Raw genomic sequence first — 21,428 nt, forward strand, 5'->3', positions numbered from 1 at the left:
TCAGTCACCCTATTTAGACACATTCTTTGAGCACCAAGCTATTCGAGTGACATCAACAGTGGAACCGCTGGCAACATGACCCGTGTCTCCACAGCTATGATCCTCGGTGTCCCAGTCAAGAGTTCATTCCAATCTGTACAACAGGCTGGTTTTTTGCTGCTACATGTAGTTGATGAAGCATGCTTCTCTCCGTCCAGAGACGACCATAATCTTGCCTTCAAAGGCTTGCTCATGGAGAAACTTGATGTTGAGGTACTTGTAGGCACCCTGTCCATGGGAGCCAATGATGTGTCAACTCGACCAGCCAAACGCCTCTAGCTATTTGCTGACTCCACCACCAGTGCTTATGGATCCCATCCTTCATCTAGTCATGCAGAGTGAAACGAGCCCATGTACTTCACCTTCCCTGAAGGTCAACAACAATTTGGCAAGAGGATTTCATCGAGATGATCCTTACCTGATGATCTTGCGGACCTCCCAAGATCACCGAAGACACAGCATTGATCTGTCCTCTCTTCCTTCAGGACCAAAGTGTACCAAACCACCCAACACTTGGCCTCCGCCGCATACTTTGATGAGTATTGCTGACGAGACTCACATCGCGAAACTCTCCCTTCAACCATAAGTCCTGTCTGGCATGAACATTTTGCTCGGATGTGACCTGTCTTCACCCACAGCAACCAAGGTTCTCGGCTGTCTCAGGGCACCAAGGCACAGCCACATACCAAGCAATGCAAATGCAAGCATCATCGACTCTTTTCTGAATCTGTTCCTGTGGATCCGGATCACACCCTGCCTCAGCACATACATTCTTGGTTCCACACGCTCCTTCAGGAGTGTGATGACATCTTTGATCCAGCATTCTCAGGTTACAATTGGTAAGGCCAGTATCAACATGGGGACCTGCACAACCTCCACAATGAAATGGCCACCTCTCCCAATACGCCAGAGACAAACTTGCTGAGTTGCAATGAAAATTTGACGACCTTGAAAGCCTTGGAGTCTTTGCTCAGCCTGAAAATGTGGGGATCACTGTGGAGTACCTTAACCCATCATTTCTTGTGAAGAAGTCAAACAGGGTGTTTGGATTTGTCATAGCATTCGCCCATGTTGGGCACCACAGTAAGCTGCAAGCTTCACTCATGCCAAGTGTTGACTCAACCTTATGCAACATTGCCCATTGGAGGCACATAATTACAACTGATCTAACCAACGCCTGTTACCAGATTCCATTCGCATGATCTTCCATGAAGTATTGTGGAGGAGTCACACCTTACAAAGCTTTCGTGTATACAGTCGATCTGCCGTGGACATGCCTGGATCCGAAAATGCCCTTGAGAAATTGACATGCTGTGCCCTCGTGACTTTCTAGTTAAGGGTATAGTTGTTAAACTTGCAGATGATCTCCGCTGTGGTGATAACTGTTATGAAGAACTTCTTCACGGTTGGCAACATTTACTACATGTTCCATCCCAATGTGACCTATGCTCATTTGTCCCTAAAGCTGTAATCTTTCCCAAAGGCTGAGACTATTCTGGGATGAATTTGGTCCCAGGGCACCTCGCGAGCTAGCCCTCACCCCGGTGCCACCCTCTCTACCTGCTCTCCACCAGGGCAGGGTTCTGGCATGAGATCTTCCATTGGAGCCTACGAGACACTTTGAAGTGTCCTCCCTTGGTGTGACTCATACATTCCCCTCTTGGGGAATGGTCATCAGTCCAATGAAAGGCTTAAGTGGACAGATGATCTCCAATAAAGCTTTCAGTTGGCACAGTCTGTTCTTTCGTCCACTAAAACCATTACCCTTCCCCGCCTAGACAATCAGCTCTGGTTTGTCACAGATGGCACTGTTAAGAAACATGGCATTGTATCCACTCTGTATGTGACCCATGGCAACAGACTCCAACTTGCTGGGTTTTATCATGACCAAAATCGTGTGTGCTGGTCAAATCACCTGGTTGCCTTGCAAATTTGAAGCTCTGTCCATCACGGCTTCGATCAAACACCTCAGCCTGTAGATTGTGCAGTTCAAGTGCCATCCTTGTGTACTCACAGACAGCAAAGCTTGTGTGCAGGCCTCTGAGAAACTGTGTAGGGGAGAATTTTCTGCCAGTCCCTGTGTCACTACTTCCTTCTCTACAGTCAGTTGCTGCATTGCCCCTGTCAAATACCTAGCTGAACCTGTCGACGTCCCTTTGGATTTTGCTAGCTGCAGTGCGCCTGGCTGAGGACCCCACATGTCAAGACTGTTCCTTCATGCACCAGACATCAAATTCCACCATTCACCAGGTGACCTTTTGTCAGCCTCCGTAGCCTCCCTTTCACCAGCAGGCCAGCATGTGTGGCTACCAAGTGTGAACGCCCTCTCTTTTGTCTCACGCGTGCCCACCCGTTGCAAGGCACCTGCCCTTCAAAGACGCTTACCAACATTCACGATGTCAAACGCTACCTTTGGGTCATTACTATTGCATGAGATGGTTTGCCTGTTGTTTGGCGCGGTGTGCCCTTTGGCCCCTCCAGGGAATGCGTTATCATTCCATATGATGTTCTAGAAGTATTTGTCAGCGCTCTCCACCAACATCTTGGTCATCCATTATCAGCTCAAGTTGGTCACCCACCAATAAGTTTATGCTCTCGAGATGGATGTCTCCATTATATATGCTGCCGCCCAGACCATCCCTCATACTGTCATCCCCCAGTCTCCCAGTGACCCTGGTGCCACTTGCATCATTGCCATTGAGCAACATGAAACCTTGAGGGATATTCTCCTCCAGTTGTGCATTGGGCTTCGTCAACTGGCTGGTTCCCCAGCTGTCAGATGGACTGATACCGCCAGCGGGTTTTCTGCCCTGTAAGGAGCCAAGCTGCTTCAGGATCACTGCATTGCCATCCAGTTCGGGAGATCGAAGATCCAGGTAGCTGAGAAGGCAGTACGGAATGGGAGCATGAGCTCCTATGCCACGAACCACATCTTTGGCCCTATCCATTGCCACTGCCCCACTCAACTCATGTCTTTGCTCTCAAGGCCTTTCTGCTGGAGAATTATGGACGCAGAGAGACATCTCACCAATGTGCAAATTCCTTGTCTAATGACAGAATTATTGAGGCTCAGCAGCAATGGTCCTACCACACATGGTGAATTTTCCCTGCCCATCTGGCTTGTTCCTGCAACCCCTGACATACCGGCTGAGCTTTCTGCACTGGCCACAGCTCCAGTGATGTCAAGCGTCAGCTATTGGGTCAACCACCATTTGTTGTGATTCTAGTACATGTGCTTAGACTCTGCCTTTTGCAAGGATGTTTTTTGTTTCTCACGTTTATGATGTTGTATTCTTTAGCCGCATATGTTCACTTCTGAGTGCATTTTGATGTGAGGATGTTGTTTACACGTAGTCATCTTGTTTGTATTTTTGGGGGACATTGTACAACTTGGTTTTGTGATATACAGATGAGATAAAAGAAAGATGTCATGCCACGATAGGTTCTTGCCTTCTTGGAGCTGGGAATCCCCTTATGGGTGCGGCCATCTCGTCTCATTGTATTATCTTTATCTTTACCAGACCAGAAGGAAAAAAAACAATTCAGAATTGTGAAATCCCAGGAAAAATCGGTGATACTGGAGTTCCATTTTAAGGTATACAAGACGAGTTCAGACAGGTTTTACTGGTTTTTCTTTGTGGCTGCAATAAAGTTTGACATTTTTACCTCAACATTGTTGGTATTGTGATCCTGTGTGTGTGTGACTCTGAAAGTAAACAGGCACAGCTGGACGTACATTTTCACAACAATATAACAGAGAAGCTAGATTATTGCATGAGAGGGGAAAGGAATTGAAGGACCTGCTGATAAAGGTGAGTGTAGAGAATGGGAGGAGGCTTATGTGCAGACATGGCCTCCTTCTGCACCATGACAATTCTGTGATTCCAATGTGGCTTACTAATGTTGCTGTTGGGGCTTGGCTGGGAGGAAAGCCAAGGCCTGGTGCTAGCAGGAGACTAGCCTTCTTTAACTACAACCCCCAGCCTGCCTTTCGGGCGGACGACTACAACCCCCAGGGAGCAGCGCGGCGGGACGCCATGAGCGTGTCGAGGGAGGGGGCGGAGCCTATTGGTGCGTGCGTGATGCGGTAGGGGCCCGGTTTGCGCCTGCGCCGTTGCGGAGGTGGGGCGGCAGATGGCAACTGAAGATGGCGGAGGGGAAGGAGCCGAATAACAAGTGGGTTCGGCTCAATGTCGGGGGCACTCACTTTCTGACCACCCGCCAGACCCTGTGCCGCGATGAGAAGTCGTTCCTGTACCGCCTGTGCCAGGAGGAGGGGGAGCTGCTGTCGGACCGGGTGAGTGAGCGAGCGGGCTCAGAGGCTGGGTGTGTGGCCGCGGGGGGGAGGGTTAGGCCGGTAGGTGGGTTTGGGCTGTGTGGGGGCTTTCGGGCGTGTGTATAGGGGGTTTCGGGGTGGTTTGTGGGGGGGGTGTGGGTGTGTGAGGGGGGTTTGCGGGGGGTGTGGGTGTGTGAGGGGGGTTTGCGGGGGGTGTGGGTGTGTGAGGGGGGTGTGGGTGTGTGAGGGGGGTTTGCGGGGGGTGTGGGTGTGTGAGGGGGGTTTGCGGGGGGTGTGGGTGTGTGAGGGGGGGTTTGCGGGGGGTGTGGGTGTGTGAGGGGGGTTTGCGGGGGGTGTGGGGGTGTGAGGGGGGTTTGCGGGGGGTGTGGGTGTGTGAGGGGGGTTTGCGGGGGGTGTGGGTGTGTGAGGGGGGTTTGCGGGGGGTGTGGGTGTGTGAGGGGGGTTTGCGGGGGTGTGGGTGTGTGAGGGGGGGTGTGGGTGTGTGAGGGGGGTTTGCGGAGGGTGTGGGTGTGTGAGGGGGGTTTGCGGGGGGTGTGGGTGTGTGAGGGGGGTTTGCGGGGGGTGTGGGTGTGTGAGGGGGGTTTGCGGGGGGGTGTGGGTGTGTGAGGGGGGTTTGCGGGGGGGTGTGGGTGTGTGAGGGGGGTTTGCGGGGGCTGTGGGTGTGTGAGGGGGGTTTGCGGGGGGGTGTGGGTGTGTGAGGGGGGGTTTGCGGGGGGTGTGGGGGTGTGAGGGGGGTTTGTGGGGGGTGTGGGGGTGTGAGGGGGGTTTGCGGGGGGTGTGGGTGTGTGAGGGGGGTTTGCGGGGGGGTGTGGGTGTGTGAGGGGGGTTTGCGGGGGGTGTGGGTGTGTGAGGGGGGTTTGCGGGGGGTGTGGGTGTGTGAGGGGGGTTTGCGGGGGGTGTGGGTGTGTGAGGGGGGTTTGCGGAGGGTGTGGGTGTGTGAGGGGGGGTGTGGGTGTGTGAGGGGGGTTTGCGGGGGGTGTGGGTGTGTGAGGGGGGTTTGCGGGGGGTGTGGGTGTGTGAGGGGGGTTTGCGGGGGGTGTGGGTGTGTGAGGGGGGTTTGCGGGGGGTGTGGGTGTGTGAGGGGGGTTTGCGGGGGGTGTGGGTGTGTGAGGGGGGTTTGCGGGGGGTGTGGGTGTGTGAGGGGGGGTGTGGGTGTGTGAGGGGGGTTTGCGGGGGGTGTGGGTGTGTGAGGGGGGTTTGCGGGGGGTGTGGGTGTGTGAGGGGGGTTTGCGGGGGGGTGTGGGTGTGTGAGGGGGGTTTGCGGGGGGTGTGGGTGTGTGAGGGGGGTTTGCGGGGGGTGTGGGTGTGTGAGGGGGGTTTGCGGGGGGGTGTGGGTGTGTGAGGGGGTTTGCGGGGGGTGTGGGTGTGTGAGGGGGGTTTGCGGGGGGTGTGGGTGTGTGAAGGGGGTTTGCGGGGGGTGTGGGTGTGTGAGGGGGGTTTGCGGGGGGTGTGGGTGTGTGAAGGGGGTTTGCGGGGGGTGTGGGTGTGTGAGGGGGGTTTGCGGGGGGTGTGGGTGTGTGAGGGGGGTTTGCGGGGGGTGTGGGTGTGTGAGGGGGGTTTGCGGGGGGTGTGGGTGTGTGAGGGGGGTTTGCGGGGGGTGTGGGTGTGTGAGGGGGGTTTGCGGGGGGTGTGGGTGTGTAAGGGGGGTTTGCGGGGGGTGTGTGAGGGGTTTGCGGGGGGGGGTTGTGTGAGGGGTTTGCGGGGGGGGGGGGGTTGTGTGAGGGGTTTGCGGGGGGGGGTTGTGTAAGGGGGGTTTGCGGGGGGTGTGTGAGGGGTTTGCGGGGGGGGGTGTTGTGTGAGGGGGGTTTGCGGGGGGTGTGGGTGTGTGAGGGGGGTTTGCGGAGGGTGTGGGTGTGTGAGGGGGGGTGTGGGTGTGTGAGGGGGGTGTGGGTGTTTGCGGGGGGGTGTGGGTGTGTGAGGGGGGTTTGCGGGGGGTGTGGGTGTGTGAGGGGGGTTTGCGGGGGGTGTGGGTGTGTGAGGGGGGTTTGCGGGGGGTGTGGGTGTGTGAGGGGGGTTTGCGGGGGGTGTGGGTGTGTGAGGGGGGTTTGCGGGGGGTGTGGGTGTGTGAGGGGGGTTTGCGGGGGTGTGGGTGCGTGAGGGGGGTTTGCGGGGGGTGTGGGTGTGTGAGGGGGGTTTGCGGGGGGTGTGGGTGTGTGAGGGGGGTTTGCGGGGGGGTGTGGGTGTGTGAGGGGGGGTTTGCGGGGGGTGTGGGTGTGTGAGGGGGGTTTGCGGAGGGTGTGGGTGTGTGAGGGGGGGTGTGCGGAGGGTGTGGGTGTGTGAGGGGGGGTGTGGGTGTGTGAGGGGGGTGTGGGTGTTTGCGGGGGGGTGTGGGTGTGTGAGGGGGGTTTGCGGGGGGGGTGTGGGTGTGTGAGGGGGGTTTGCGGGGGGTGTGGGTGTGTGAGGGGGGTTTGCGGGGGTGTGGGTGTGTGAGGGGGGTTTGCGGGGGGTGTGGGTGTGTGAGGGGGGTTTGCGGGGGGTGTGGGTGTGTGAGGGGGGTTTGCGGGGGGTGTGGGTGTGTGAGGGGGGTTTGCGGGGGTGTGGGTGTGTGAGGGGGGTTTGCGGGGGGTGTGGGTGTGTGAGGGGGGTTTGCGGGGGGCGTGGGTGTGTGAGGGGGGTTTGCAGGGGGTGTGGGTGTGTGAGGGGGGTTTGCGGGGGGTGTGGGTGTGTGAGGGGGGTTTGAGGGGGTGTGGGTGTGTGGGGGGTTTGCGGGGGGTGTGGGTGTGAGAGGGGGGTTTGCGGGGGGGGTGGGTGTGTGAGGGGGGTTTGCGGGGGGTGTGGGTGTGTGAGGGGGGGTTTGTGGGGGGTGTGGGTGTGTGAGGGGGGTTTGCGGGGGGTGTGGGTGTGTGAGGGGGGTTTGCGGGGGGGTGTGAGCGGGGTTTGCGGGGGGTGTGGGTGTGTGCAGGGGGTTTGCGGGGGGTGTGGGTGTGTGAGGGGGGGTGTGGGTGTGTGAGGGGGGTTTGCGGAGGGTGTGGGTGTGTGAGGGGGGTTTGCGGGGGGTGTGGGTGTGTGAGGGGGGTTTGAGGGGGGTTTGCGGGGGGTGTGGGTGTGTGAGGGGGGTTTGCGGGGGGTGTGGGTGTGTGAAGGGGGTTTGCGGGGGGTGTGGGTGTGTGAGGGGGGTTTGCGGTGGGTGTGGGTGTGTGAGGGGTGGTGTGGGTGTGTGAGGGGGGTTTGCGGAGGGTGTGGGTGTGTGAGGGGGGGTGTGGGTGTGTGAGGGGGGTTTGCGGAGGGTGTGGGTGTGTGAGGGGGGTGTGGGTGTGTGAGGGGGGTTTGCGGGGGGTGTGGGTGTGTGAGGGGGGTTTGCGGGGGGGTGTGGGTGTGTGAGGGGGTTTGCGGGGGGTGTGGGTGTGTGAGGGGGGTTTGCGGGGGGTGTGGGTGTGTGAAGGGGGTTTGCGGGGGGTGTGGGTGTGTGAGGGGGTTTGCGGAGGGTGTGGGTGTGTGAAGGGGGTTTGCGGAGGGTGTGGGTGTGTGAGGGGGGTTTGCGGGGGGTGTGGGTGTGTGAGGGGGGTTTGCGGGGGGTGTGGGTGTGTGAGGGGGGTTTGCGGGGGGTGTGGGTGTGTGAGGGGGGTTTGCGGGGGTGTGGGTGTGTGAGGGGGGTTTGCGGGGGGTGTGGGGGTGTGAGGGGGGTTTGCGGGGGGTGTGGGTGTGTGAGGGGGGTTTGCGGGGGGTGTGTGAGGGGTTTGCGGGGGGGGGTTGTGTGAGGGGTTTGGGGGGGGGGGTGTTGTGTGTGGGGTTTGCGGGGGGGGATTGTGTAAGGGGGGTTTGCGGGGGGTGTGTGAGGGGTTTGCGGGGGGTGTGTGAGGGGTTTGCGGGGGGGGGGTGTTGTGTGAGGGGGGTTTGCGGGGGGTGTGGGTGTGTGAGGGGGGTTTGCGGAGGGTGTGGGTGTGTGAGGGGGGGTGTGGGTGTGTGAGGGGGGTGTGGGTGTTTGCGGGGGGGTGTGGGTGTGTGAGGGGGGTTTGCGGGGGGTGTGGGTGTGTGAGGGGGGTTTGCGGGGGGTGTGGGTGTGTGAGGGGGGTTTGCGGGGGGTGTGGGTGTGTGAGGGGGGTTTGCGGGGGGTGTGGGTGTGTGAGGGGGGTTTGCGGGGGGTGTGGGTGTGTGAGGGGGGTTTGCGGGGGTGTGGGTGCGTGAGGGGGGTTTGCGGGGGGTGTGGGTGTGTGAGGGGGGTTTGCGGGGGGTGTGGGTGTGTGAGGGGGGTTTGCGGGGGGGTGTGGGTGTGTGAGGGGGGGTTTGCGGGGGGTGTGGGTGTGTGAGGGGGGTTTGCGGAGGGTGTGGGTGTGTGAGGGGGGGTGTGCGGAGGGTGTGGGTGTGTGAGGGGGGGTGTGGGTGTGTGAGGGGGGTGTGGGTGTTTGCGGGGGGGGGTGTGGGTGTGTGAGGGGGGTTTGCGGGGGGTGTGGGTGTGTGAGGGGGGTTTGCGGGGGGTGTGGGTGTGTGAGGGGGGTTTGCGGGGGGTGTGGGTGTGTGAGGGGGGTTTGCGGGGGGTGTGGGTGTGTGAGGGGGGTTTGCGGGGGGTGTGGGTGTGTGAGGGGGGTTTGCGGGGGGTGTGGGTGTGTGAGGGGGGTTTGCGGGGGTGTGGGTGTGTGAGGGGGGTTTGCGGGGGGTGTGGGTGTGTGAGGGGGGTTTGCGGGGGGCGTGGGTGTGTGAGGGGGGTTTGCAGGGGGTGTGGGTGTGTGAGGGGGGTTTGCGGGGGGTGTGGGTGTGTGAGGGGGGTTTGGGGGGGTGTGGGTGTGTGGGGGGTTTGCGGGGGGTGTGGGTGTGAGAGGGGGGTTTGCGGGGGGGGTGGGTGTGTGAGGGGGGTTTGCGGGGGGTGTGGGTGTGTGAGGGGGGTTTGTGGGGGGTGTGGGTGTGTGAGGGGGGTTTGCGGGGGGTGTGGGTGTGTGAGGGGGGTTTGCGGGGGGTGTGAGCGGGGTTTGCGGGGGGTGTGGGTGTGTGCAGGGGGTTTGCGGGGGGTGTGGGTGTGTGAGGGGGGGTGTGGGTGTGTGAGGGGGGTTTGCGGAGGGTGTGGGTGTGTGAGGGGGGTTTGCGGGGGGTGTGGGTGTGTGAGGGGGGTTTGAGGGGGGTTTGCGGGGGGTGTGGGTGTGTGAGGGGGGTTTGCGGGGGGTGTGGGTGTGTGAAGGGGGTTTGCGGGGGGTGTGGGTGTGTGAGGGGGGTTTGCGGGGGGTGTGGGTGTGTGAAGGGGGTTTGCGGGGGGTGTGGGTGTGTGAGGGGGGTTTGCGGGGGGTGTGGGTGTGTGAAGGGGGTTTGCGGGGGGTGTGGGTGTGTGAGGGGGGTTTGCGGGGGGTGTGGGTGTGTGAGGGGGGTTTGCGGGGGGTGTGGGTGTGTGAGGGGGGTTTGCGGGGGGTGTGGGGGTGTGAGGGGGGTTTGCGGGGGGTGTGGGTGTGTGAGGGGGGTTTGCGGGGGGCGTGGGGGTGTGAGGGGGGTTTGCGGGGGGTGTGGGTGTGTGAGGGGGGGTTTGCGGGGGGGGGGTTGTGTGAGGGGTTTGCGGGGGGGGGGGGGGTTGTGTGAGGGGTTTGCGGGGGGGGTTGTGTAAGGGGGGTTTGCGGGGGGGTGTGTGAGGGGTTTGCGGGGGGGGTGTTGTGTGAGGGGTTTGCGGGGGGTGTGGGTGTGCGGGGGGTGTGGGTGTGTGAGGGGGGGTGTGGGTGTGTGAGGGGGGTTTGCGGAGGGTGTGGGTGTGTGAGGGGGGTGTGGGTGTTTGAGGGGGGTTTGCGGAGGGTGTGGGTGTGTGAGGGGGGTTTGCGGCGGGTGTGAAGGGGGTTTGCGGAGGGTGTGGGTGTGTGAGGGGGGTTTGCCGGGGGTGTGGGTGTGTGAGGGGGGTTTGCGGAGGGTGTGGGTGTGTGAGGGGGGTTTGCGGGGGGTGTGGGTGTGTGAGGGGGGTTTGCGGGGGGTGTGGGTGTGTGAGGGGGGTTTGCGGGGGGTGTGGGTGTGTGAGGCGGGTTTGCGGGGGGTGTGGGTGTGTGAGGGGGGTTTGCGGGGGGTGTGGGTGTGTGAGGGGTGTTTGCGGGGGGTGTGAGGGGGGTTTGCGGGGGGGTGTGAGGGGGGTTTGCGGGGGTGTGTGAGGGGGGTTTGCGGGGGGGGGGTGTGTGAGGGGGGTTTGCGGGGGGTGTGAGTGTGTGAGGGGGGTTTGCGGGGGGTGTGAGGGGGGTTTGCGGGGGGTGTGGGTGTGTGAGGGAGGGTGTGGGTGTGTGAGGGGGGTTTGCGGGGGGTGTGGGTGTGTGAGGGGGGTTTGCGGGGGGTGTGGGTGTGTGAGGGGGGTTTGCGGGGGGTGTGGGTGTGTGAGGGGGGTTTGCGGGGGGTGTGGGTGTGTGAGGGGGGTTTGCGGGGGGTGTGGGTGTGTGAGGGGGATTTGCGGGGGGTGTGGGTGTGTGAGGGGGGTTTGCGGGGGGTGTGGGTGTGTGAGGGGGGTTTGCGGGGGGTGTGGGTGTGTGAGGGGGGTTTGCGGGGGGTGTTGGGGGTTTGCGGGGGGTGTGGGTGTGTGAGGGGGGTTTGCGGGGGGTGTGGGGGGTTTGCGGGGGGTGTGGGTGTGTGGGGGGTTTGCGGGGGGTGTGGGTGTGTGAGGGGGGTTTGCGGGGGGTGTGGGTGTGTGAGGGGGGTTTGCGGGGTGTGTGGGTGTGTGAGGGGGGTTTGCGGGGGGTGTGGGGGGTTTGCGGGGGGTGTGGGTGTGTGAGGGGGGTTTGCGGGGGGTGTGGGTGTGTGAGGGGGGTTTGCGGGGGGTGTGGGTGTGTGAGGGGGGTTTGCGGGGGGTGTGGGGGGTTTGCGGGGGGTGTGGGTGTGTGAGGGGGGTTTGCAGGGGGTGTGGGTGTGTGAGGGGGGTTTGCGGGGGGTGTGGGTGTGTGGGGGGTTTGCGGGGGGTGTGGGTGTGTGAGGGGGGTTTGCGGTGGGTGTGGGTTTGTGAGGGGGGTTTGCGGGGGGTGTGGGTGTGTGAGGGGGGTTTGCGGGGGGTGTGGGTGTGTGGGGGGTTTGCAGGGGGTGTGGGTGTGTGAGGGGGGTTTGCGGGGGGTGTGGGTGTGTGAGGGGGGTTTGCGGGGGGTGTGGGTGTGTGAGGGGGGTTTGCGGGGGGTGTGGGTGTGTGAGGGGGGTTTGCGGGGGGTGTGGGTGTGTGAGGGGGGTTTGCGGGGGGTGTGGGTGTGTGAGGGGGGTTTGCGGGGGGGTGTGGGTGTGTGAGGGGGGTTTGCGGGGGGTGTGGGTGTGTGAGGGGGGTTTGCGGGGGGTGTGGGTGTGTGAGGGGGGTTTGCGGGGGGTGTGGGTGTGTGAGGGGGGTTTGCGGGGGGTGTGGGTGTGTGGGGGGTTTGCGGGGGGTGTGGGTGTGTGAGGGGGGTTTGCGGGGGGTGTGGGTGTGTGGGGGGTTTGCGGGGGGTGTGGGTGTGTGAGGGGGGTTTGCGGGGGGTGTGGGTGTGTGAGGGGGGTTTGCGGGGGGTGTGGGTGTGTGAGGGGGGTTTGCGGGGGGTGTGGGTGTGTGGGGGGTTTTGCGGGGGGTGTGGGTGTGTGAGGGGGGTTTGCGGGGGGTGTGGGTGTGTGAGGGGGGTTTGCGGGGGGTGTGGGTGTGTGAGGGGGGTTTGCGGGGGGTGTGGGTGTGTGAGGGGTGTTTGCGGGGGCGTGTGGGGGTGTGAGGGGGGTTTGGGGTGGGGGGGGGTGGTAGGGGGTAGGGGCGTGGTGGGTTGGGCTTGGGGAGCCTAAGGAGTAGGGGAAGCCCTCACAGACTCTGGGCCTGGAAACTATCGGTTACCGTTATCAACCACGGGAGAAATCCTGACACCGGTTCACCATTGAAACAGGGAGATTGGTGTGTTAAAAAAAACTTGCATTTATATAGCACCTATCTTGATCAAAAGAGATCCCAAAGCGTTTCATACTCAGTGAAATACTTGCTGGAACTTTAGTCACCCTCATAACGTAGGCAACGCAGTCGTCAATTTGTGCATGACAAACTCCCACGAACAGGAATGAGGTAACGAACAGATGATCTGTTTTTGTGTTGTTGGTTGTTGGCCAGGACACCGGGGAGAGTTCCTCCGCTCTTCTATATAGTGCCAGGGGATATTTTATGTCACCTGCGAAGGCATCAGGGGTCCCAGTATAAAGTCTTATCCAACAGATTACAACTCCAAGCGTCAGTGCAGCATTTCCTCCATGTAGAGGGTCAACTTTGAGATTTGTGCTCAAGTCTAGGAGTGGTACTTGAACCCACAACTTTCTGATGCCGATCCGAGAGCTTAATTTAATACTGTTGGTGTAGAGAATGTTAGGAGAAGTGCGAACACAAAATACTGTGGATGCCGGATTCTGAAAATAAAACACTCAGCAGGCTAGGCAGCACTTTTGGCGACAGCATCAGATTTAAAGACTCAGGTTGATATCTTCCAATTCTGACAAAAGTTGCTAGATATTTAATCATTCTTAAGCACAAATAGAGATGGGGGGGAAAGGGGCGGAAAGAGGACAATGGTCTGTGATGGAATGGAAGGCAGGAGAGATTAAGTGACAAAAGAGAGGATAGCACCAGGTGAAATAGATGGTAATGGGACAAATAAAGAAACAACAGTCGGGTCCAGAGGAAGTGTGACTGGTTACAGCAGAATTTTGGGATGGTGGGGGAAAGGGGTTGCATGGGGAACAATGGAAAATCAGGTGAAGAGGAAAAGACCCTCATTCCTGGGAGCGTGGTGGTGAAAGGTGGGGACACCCCAGGGTATGAGCTGTTGGTACAGTCAGTGCAAGAAGAATTGCTCACGCTCAGGAGGGGTACCCCCAGGGCAGCAGTGAGTGTGTCGCAGATCGGGTATAACAACGAAGGAACTTTGGAGAGGTTGACTGCTTCAATAACTTTGACTCTAGTAGCAATGAACAAAAGAGTCTGTATGAAATGTGGATCAGTTCTCATCTAGGCTGTTCGGAGAGGCTGTACAAAGAGTGACTGTCAGTAAGCAGTGTGATTCTGAAACCTTGGGAGGCTGCAGTTAGGTACAGTAGAAGTTAGTAATCAGATCCAGTCAGTGTAAACTGAAAATGAAAACAAACTGCTGAAAATATACAGCAGGTGTGTCAGCATTTTTAAAGAGAAAAAAGCATTTTTAATGTGCACCCTTCATCAGAACCGATGTAGGACTGAAGTTTAAAGGCCCATTTGGACACCTTAGCATGGGCATTGCAATATTCCTTAAAACGGCCACCAAGATTATGGTCTCAAACTTTGGTATGAATCTTGAACGTCCAACTTTAGTCTTAATAGGAACCTTAATCTAGCCCAGTTTAGACTAGGCAACTAGTGGAGATAATCACTAGTGCCAGCTTGATGGCCCGGGCTACTTTTCTGAACCATTCTGCAATTTGTTATTTGGCTGATTTGAAGGTGTCCAGCAATCTCAGAATTTTGTTACAGTGCAGAAGAGGCCATTCAGCCCATCATGTCTGCACCAACTCTCTGAATGACCGAATTATTAGTGCCATTCTCTCACCGTTTCCCGTAACTCTGAGTGTTCTTCCTTTTTGGATAACGGTCCAATTCTGTTTTGAATGCTTTGATTGAACCTGCCTCCATCTTTGGCAATGAGTGCATCCCAGACCTTAACCTTTTGCTGTGTGAAGAAGTATTTTTCTCATGTCGCTTTTGCTTCTGTAGCCTATCACTTCAAATCTGTGCTGTCTCGTTCTTGATCGTTTCATGAGTGGGAACAGTTTCTCCCTATCTCTTCTGTCCAAACCCCTCATGATTTTGAATAACTCTCCCTCATATAATTTAAGAGAACCAGGAGTTGGCTGCATTGGCTTTTGTGGGCAATGAAAAGTAGTGCACTAATATAAAAGCAAAATACTGCAGATGCTGGAAATCAAAATGGAAAATGCTGGAAATTCTCAGCAGATCTGGCAGCACCTGAGGAGTGAGAAACAGAATTAACTTTTCCGGTCTGTGTCCTTCCAGAAGCCAGATGATTATTTCTGCTTTGGCATGGGACGATAACTGTGATTTGTACAGTTCCTGTGAAGCTGAGGATTTGGGTTTATGTGGCACACTTGAAGATGGGGACAGGTTGGAATCCAGTTCTATGCATGCCTAATAGCGGTTATTCTAGATTGTGAATGTTAGTAGGCTGTTAAAGAATCACATAATAGCCCCCCAGATTGAAAATTTCTAACTAAATTTGACTGATTGCTCTTGGGCAAGGTTGTGGAGTGTTATGGAACCTAATCAATGGAGTAAAATACAGATCAGATATGATCTAAATGAATAGTGGAATAGACTTGAGGGGCTGAATGGTCTCCTCTTTTGTTTACTTGGCACCTACACGTACTCTGGCACAAATCACTAGAGAGTAACTATGCACAGGAACTCGGGAGTCATTTTCTTCATCTCTTCCATCCTACCTTGAGGATACGGAGCCTCTAGCACAGCCTAGGCAAGTTGAATAATTGCTTTCCTGTAAAGGAACTGTAATTCTAAGAATCTAGTATTACCTACTATTGACCTATCGCTAAAGATCAACTTAATCTTGAATCTGTCTATTTTTTGTATTTGTTTTCTTACCTGAGTCAATGTAATTTTGAAAAGTTTAGCTTTCTTCACTACTGCCACTCTTTCTTGCTGCTTTTTGTGACTCGGTGACTGAAAAATGCCTTCTTGCCAATGTGAGAAAAAGTGTCAGTAGTCCAAGCTGCATTTGGGTTTGGAACAAGGACAACTTACTTGGGAAGCCAGTGTGGTGATCACTGCCTCAGCCCATCAGTGGCTGAATCTCTCGTCCACGCCTTTGCTATCTTCAGACACAGCAACTCCTGGCTGGCCTCTTGCCTTTCAGTTAATCTGGAACTCTGCTGCCTGCATCAAGCCTCGTTCAGCTTTTATCCCTTTGCTGCCCGAGCAACAAAGGCTCCCATTCCAGTAGTGTCTTGATTTTATAATTCTACTCTTGTATCTGAATCTCTCCATGGCCTTGCCCTTCCCAGTCTTTCTAACCTTCTTTAGCTTTTGCACCATCATAAGCAGCTGTGCCTTCAGCTTCCTAGACTCCGAGCTCTGGAGTCCCCTCCCTCAACCTCTTTTTCCCCTTTAAGGTTCTTAAAACCATCTCTTTTGACCAAGATTTTGGCCACCTGCCCCTAATATTTCCTTACATGGCTCAGTATCACCTTTTGTCTAATTACTCTCCTGTGAGGTGCTTATGGTGTTAACAGTGCTAAATAAGTGCAGGTTGTTGTTGTGGAAATCGGTGCCACAGTATGCACTGTGGGAGTTAACAAGCATCTGAAAATTTGAAGCTCTTCATTGAAATTCTCAGGCATACTGCCAAAAATAACTCAAGAATCCAAACATCTGGGGTGTTGACATTCCATGTGTGGTGTTTTTAATGATGTGAATTTAACATTACTGTGCATCAAACCAGCACAACTCCATGATGACTTCTGGGATCCTGAGTCTAGAAAATTCATAGTACTTTTTCTTGCTATCCAAAAAAAAAGTCCTCAATTCTTGAATTCACTGACCTTTGCTGGGATTTAGTTCCACTGGACTCGGAGTTGTCGGGATCCGGAAAGCTCAACCTGAAGGGCTGGTGGAGGCTGATTCCATAGATGATTTTTAAAGTATCTGAGGTTGAGGAACTTGCAGGGTTATGGATACAAAAGAAAGGTGTGGGCCTATTCACAACTGCTCTTTCAAAGACCCAGCACAGACATGATGGGCTGAATAGCTGCCTTCTGTGCTGTGAGATTCTGTGGCTTGATGGATTGGGCAACCATGCAGTCTTTCACTCTCTTCATTTGTGCACATGGGCACTGAGTGTGGATGGGTATTTGGCCACAGAAGGCACCACAGCATTACCTGAACTGTTTCTTCCAGCAACAGTCATTGGATGGCAATGGAAAGTGAGGACCCAGGTCCTCTTTTCCTCTTGCTCGGAGACAGGCATTGAGGCTAATTGTGGTTCCCAACTCCTGCCCCACCTGAGACCTGTCAACTCGGCATTGATCAGAAATCGACCTTGGGAATGGCTGATCCTTAAACATCACTTCCCCCACCCCCCCACCTCTCCCCAACTCCGCACAGTTGAAGAATGTGAAACTCTTCATTTTTATTGCTCTTAAAATATTTTTAGGAAGAAACGGTCTTTCATTTGTGTGGCTTCCTTCACATCCTGGGGAATAGTAGCTTTGTCACTAAGTCTAGAATCGGTAAATACAGCAGCCAATTTATGTATAGCAAGCTCCCATAATGACAAATGAGGTGAATGACTGGTTAATTTTTTTTTGGTGGTGGTTTAAGTGAGAGTTGGCCAGCATACCTGGAAAATTTCCTGATACCCTTTGCAAAGCACCTGTGGGATCTTATATCTGCACGGTTAGATGTCCCAGTTTAACATTTTGTCTGACAATACAGCACTTTAGTCACTGAAGTGACGGCCTAAGTTATGTGCTCAAGTCTTGGAGTGAGGCTTGAATCCAAGGTTTAGTTGGCTTGGGAGACAGCGGCCCTGAGCCGAGCTGATCCCTTTTAAAACTAACAGCCTACCCAGGTGGTTGGCAGCCTTTCTCTTACCTGAAGAGCCTTTTGAAAAAAAATTTGCCTAAGCTAACTATGTTTGGGAGCCACAGGTTGGAAATTTAGCATTTTTAAACTAAATACTGTCAAGTACCTCTGGTAGAAAGCATAATTTGCATATGTGACAAAATACATGTATTGAATTTATGTATCAATAGAAAAACAAATGATTAAAATAGGCCTAACTGAATTATTTGACTTTTTAACCATAATTTTGTCATCTTTAGAATAAGCTTAAGAATTATTTCAGCTATTCATTCTCATAATTTAAAAAATAGCTTCTAATAGCACGTTCAGAATAATTTATCATCTCACCAGAATTAGAAACAATAATGTTCAAAACAATAAAACCTGTTCTTAGAATCAAAGGCATTATCTGTAACTATAGTGTAGCTATACCACAAGAGCAGTTTTATTTAAAGCATGTTTTCATTTAAAAAATTATTTGAAACTGTAAAGTGCTGCATAACGATTACCCCCACAATAAACACATGGCTCTTACTTTTCTTGATTTAATTATTTTTTGGGGCATTTTTCACGTTAATGCAGATCAACTGGAAAAGGTTGGAAGCTGCAAGTCAGATGTTAAACCGCATGTGACTCCAGAGCTGCAGATTGCGGGCCCCTGGCCTACCCTTTCTCTGTCTCCCTTCCCAACAGACTCCCAATATTAAGTGTTGTGTGGAACATGGCTGGACTGAGTTTAAGTAAAATCCTAGTAATAACAATGCCGGTGTAAAATTTCTGGTTTTGTTCATCTCCGCTGCGTAACATCCAGCAACATATCTATGGGTTTCACCTGGGGGAATCTGAGTTAATTTTTGACGTGGTGATTGTTTGGGCATGGTGGGGGGCGTGGAGTTTGTAGTGATAAATCAAGAGCATTGGAGAAAGCACATTCTGCAAAATTATAGCAGGGAAAGAGCAGGGAAGTGAGATTAATTGGATAACTTTACCATAGAGCCAGTCTTGGCATAATGGGCTGAAAGGCCATCTCCTGTACTGTGTGATTCTAAGCTGAAGGCCTGGCTCTTAACAATGGCCGGAAGAATTGAATTCATTCAAACACAAAATGCATTTGGCAAAATCCTGGCTGGAAGTTTTGTTACATTTCAGAATTCAAAAAATGAGCTGATTAATAATTATTTTTGCTTGTGTGATGATTTGCCAATAAGGGTCTTGAGAAATTAATTCGCTGGAGGGTCTTCACAGATTGACTTTACATTTAAATGCTGCTATATCCCTGTGTAAAATTGGGCCATGGGCTGAGCCAGTAAAGTCTGGCTAATTGTATAGTTCTGTTCAGATAGAACGTTTACGTGCAGACAGAGGCCTTTTGGCCCATTGTGTCTGTGCTGGCACTTTGTTTACAAGAGCTATCCAATTTGCACTTCCTCCTACTTTTTCCGGATGGTGTAATTCTGTGCCTGTTTATAAAGCAAATGGATGTATGCCTTGAAACTCAGTGTGTGTGTTTACCAGAAATCAGCTGTATAATGGCATTTCCGAGGTATGGGTGAGTCTCTGGTGTATTACTTCTCTTTGCCGCATCTGTTCCATGTGAGGCCTAGTGCACAACAGTGTTGTGTGCTGCTGTAATTACTTTTTGTCTAGATATTGGTGTCAGCATTGGGTTCCCTGTTGGGGAGCCTCTGTTACACCTTCCATGTCTGTACATCCAAGATAACTTCAGTGGTAGGGAATTGTGCAAGATTGTGCTCTTACTACATGCCAGGGCAGGTTTATGTGTCACCCTCCCGCCTTTGAGTAGTTTGTGTCTTCAAAAAAAAAGTAAACCAGTGATTTTGTCCCTCAGGATGAGACGGGAGCGTACCTAATTGACCGGGATCCAACGTACTTTGGGCCAATACTGAACTATCTCCGACATGGCAAACTTGTCATCAACAAGGAACTAGCTGAAGAAGGTAAGGGGGTTAGTTAGCCTTGTACACTTGGGAACTGTGGGAACAGAAATCGGCCCCTCGAGCCAGTGTTCATTATGATCATAGCATTATTCTAACTCCAGAAACGCACTTTGGCTCCATTTCCTTTAAATCCTTGGCTAGCAAAAGTCTGTTGATCTCAGATTAAAATCATTAATTGAGATTTCTTTTTGTGGGAGTTTGTTCCATACTCTTGCCACCCTTCGTAGAAAGAAGTGTTCCAAAACTTTTCTCCTGAGAGTGATCTGGCTATGATTTTAAGGTTATATCCACTTGTCCTAACCTCCCCCACTAGTGGGAAAAGTTTCCTTCTATCTATCGTTTTGATTCTTTTCCAAAATCTAAAATCTTAGATCTCCTCTTCACCTTCCATATTTCATAGAAGAAAAGACTATGTAATCTCCTCTTAATGTAGCCATTGGAGTCCTGGTAATTTTCTGATGAATCTATGGTGTACTCCTTACAAGGCCGGCATGTCCTTTCTAAGGCGCAGTGCCCAATTAGTTACCTGTACAAAAGTCCATCTGTTTCGGTACTTTTTTTTGGGTCATAGAGCAAATAACCTTGAAGATTTGCTTGGTTGCATTCCCTGATTCTTCTTCACAAACTCAGGACTAATTTAACAGCACCCTTAAGGTGGGTCAGTTACAAGAAATAAAGCAGTTTTCATTCTTTTAAGCACGATGAAATAACGTTCATTTAGTAAAGAGTGACTATCCTATAAATGTTAAATTATTGGTGAGCAGGCAGGTTGGGTTTTGAGAAACTTTATCCTGACTTTTCCACATATCTCTTGGTAAAATGTGGATCTTTAGCAAAGGACTAATACTCAGCAGCAGAAGGATTTCACTTAAATGATTTGTCACAACCGCCTCAGTTGGAAAAAGGTAAAGCACTTGAGTGTAGAATTTTCACCCAAAGAATAATATTTTGAGGAGTGCATTCCCAGAGTAGGTCATTGCTTCAGAATTGAAGAGACAATTACTTGGGAGAGTGTGGATTTGACAGAGACGGGGAGATGGTGGTGTAGTGGCAGTGTTACTGAACTAGTAATCCAGAGGCTCAGGCTAATGTTGTGGGGACATGGGCCTGAATCCCATTGAAACTGGAGGAATTTAAATTCAACTAATGAAATCTGGAATTGAAAGCTTGTCTCAGTAATGGTGACCATGACAACTATCGTTTGATTGGCATAAAAACCTATCTGGTTCACTAATGCCCTTCAGGGAAGGAAATCTGCCGTCCTTACCTGATCTGGCCTACGTGTGACTATGGACTCACATTAAATGTGGTTGATAACTGTTCTCTGGAATGGCCTCGCAAACCACTCTGCAATTAGGGATGGGCAACAGATGCCGGCCCTGCCTGTGCCGCCCACATCCCGTGAAAAAATAAATAAAAAAAAACAAGAAATGGATGGGTTGGTTCAATCTAAAGGTTTGTTGGGCTAAGCCTCTTTCCAGGCCCAAATATCTTGTGTCTATTTGTAAAATATTTTTTGCTGCTTGTAATTCATTTTCACCTTTTAACAGCATTTCTACCAAGTGAAAACTTTTGATGGTGTAAAAAAACAGTAAAAACTGTGAAAGGGAGCATTAACATTTATTGTCTTAGATTAAAATTATTAATTGTGATTGCTCAAGTAATTTCATAATTACTGAGAGGCAATAGAAGGCTTCAGTTTAACCTAGCTCACTGATGTCTCATGGGCCCTTTCCATTTTGCTAGTGGTATTGAAAGAGTAACTTAGTACTTCAGAAATTGCTGCATTTTTAGTTTGCTTTCTGGGTAAAATTGAGATCATTCAAAACTCTGCTGCCTGTGTCCTAACTCGTAACAGGTCTTGTTCACTCTTCTTTGATGCGCCCACTGACTGACATTGGCTTCCTTGACCAGCAATACCTTGGTTTTAAAATCCTTATCTCCATTTTCAAATCCTTCAGTGACCTTGTTCTACCTATCTCTGTAATGCCCTCCAGGACCTCTTTACTCCTCCTATTCTGGCATCTTGTACACCCCCAACTTTCACCACTAGCAGCTGTGCCTTTAGCTGCCTCAGCCCTAAGCTCCAGAATTCCCTTCCTAAACCTCTCCACTTATCCTCTTCTTTTAAAAAATCTCCTTAAAACATATCTCCCTGATCAAGCTTTTGGTCTAATTTTTGGAGAAAATACCTCATTTTGTGGCTCAGTGTCAAATTTTGTTTGATAAAGTTCTTGTGAAGCACCTTGGGATATTTATAGATATTTAGGAATAAAATTCTGCAGTTTGTTTTTTTGGGCTTTCTCCAAATTCGCATTTAACAAGGATCATTTATAAAGATTTCCTTTGGAGAGATTTTTTGGAGCGTGGAATGGTTTGCCACTGGAAGTGTTTGAGTAAGAGATTGTTGAATCTTTTAAGGATGAATTTAATATAAATAAAGAGAGTTGCCCTTTTTTTTCTAATTCATTTGTGGGGTGTGAGCATCGCCAACATTTATTATTAACCCCTAACTGCCCTTGAAAAAGTGGTGAGCTGCTTTCTAGAATTGCGGTAGTCCATGTGGTGTAGGTATACCCATGGAGCTATTAAGGAGGGAGTTCCAGGATTTTGACCCAGCAACAGTGAAAGGAGTGCCACTATA

General features: G+C 53.1%; 1 protein-coding gene across 3 annotated transcripts in view; it reads left to right on the forward strand.

The window, feature by feature from the left end:
* Nucleotides 1–4,122: 4,122 nt before the first annotated feature.
* LOC121271614 (BTB/POZ domain-containing protein KCTD5-like) overlaps nucleotides 4,123–21,428 on the forward strand; it is a 45,997-nt gene continuing 28,691 nt past the window's right edge. The window contains exons 1-2 of one of the 3 annotated variants that reach the window (XM_041177652.1): nucleotides 4,123–4,336; nucleotides 18,676–18,784. In XM_041177652.1, the coding sequence (XP_041033586.1) occupies nucleotides 4,187–4,336; nucleotides 18,676–18,784 (259 nt within the window). In that variant the 5' untranslated portion in view covers nucleotides 4,123–4,186. The remainder of the gene's footprint in view (nucleotides 4,337–18,675; nucleotides 18,785–21,428) is intronic. The other 2 variants (XM_041177654.1, XM_041177653.1) reach the window with 2 other exon arrangements.

Source organism: Carcharodon carcharias, chromosome 31, assembly GCF_017639515.1.
Source record: "Carcharodon carcharias isolate sCarCar2 chromosome 31, sCarCar2.pri, whole genome shotgun sequence".
NCBI lineage: Eukaryota > Metazoa > Chordata > Chondrichthyes > Lamniformes > Lamnidae > Carcharodon > Carcharodon carcharias.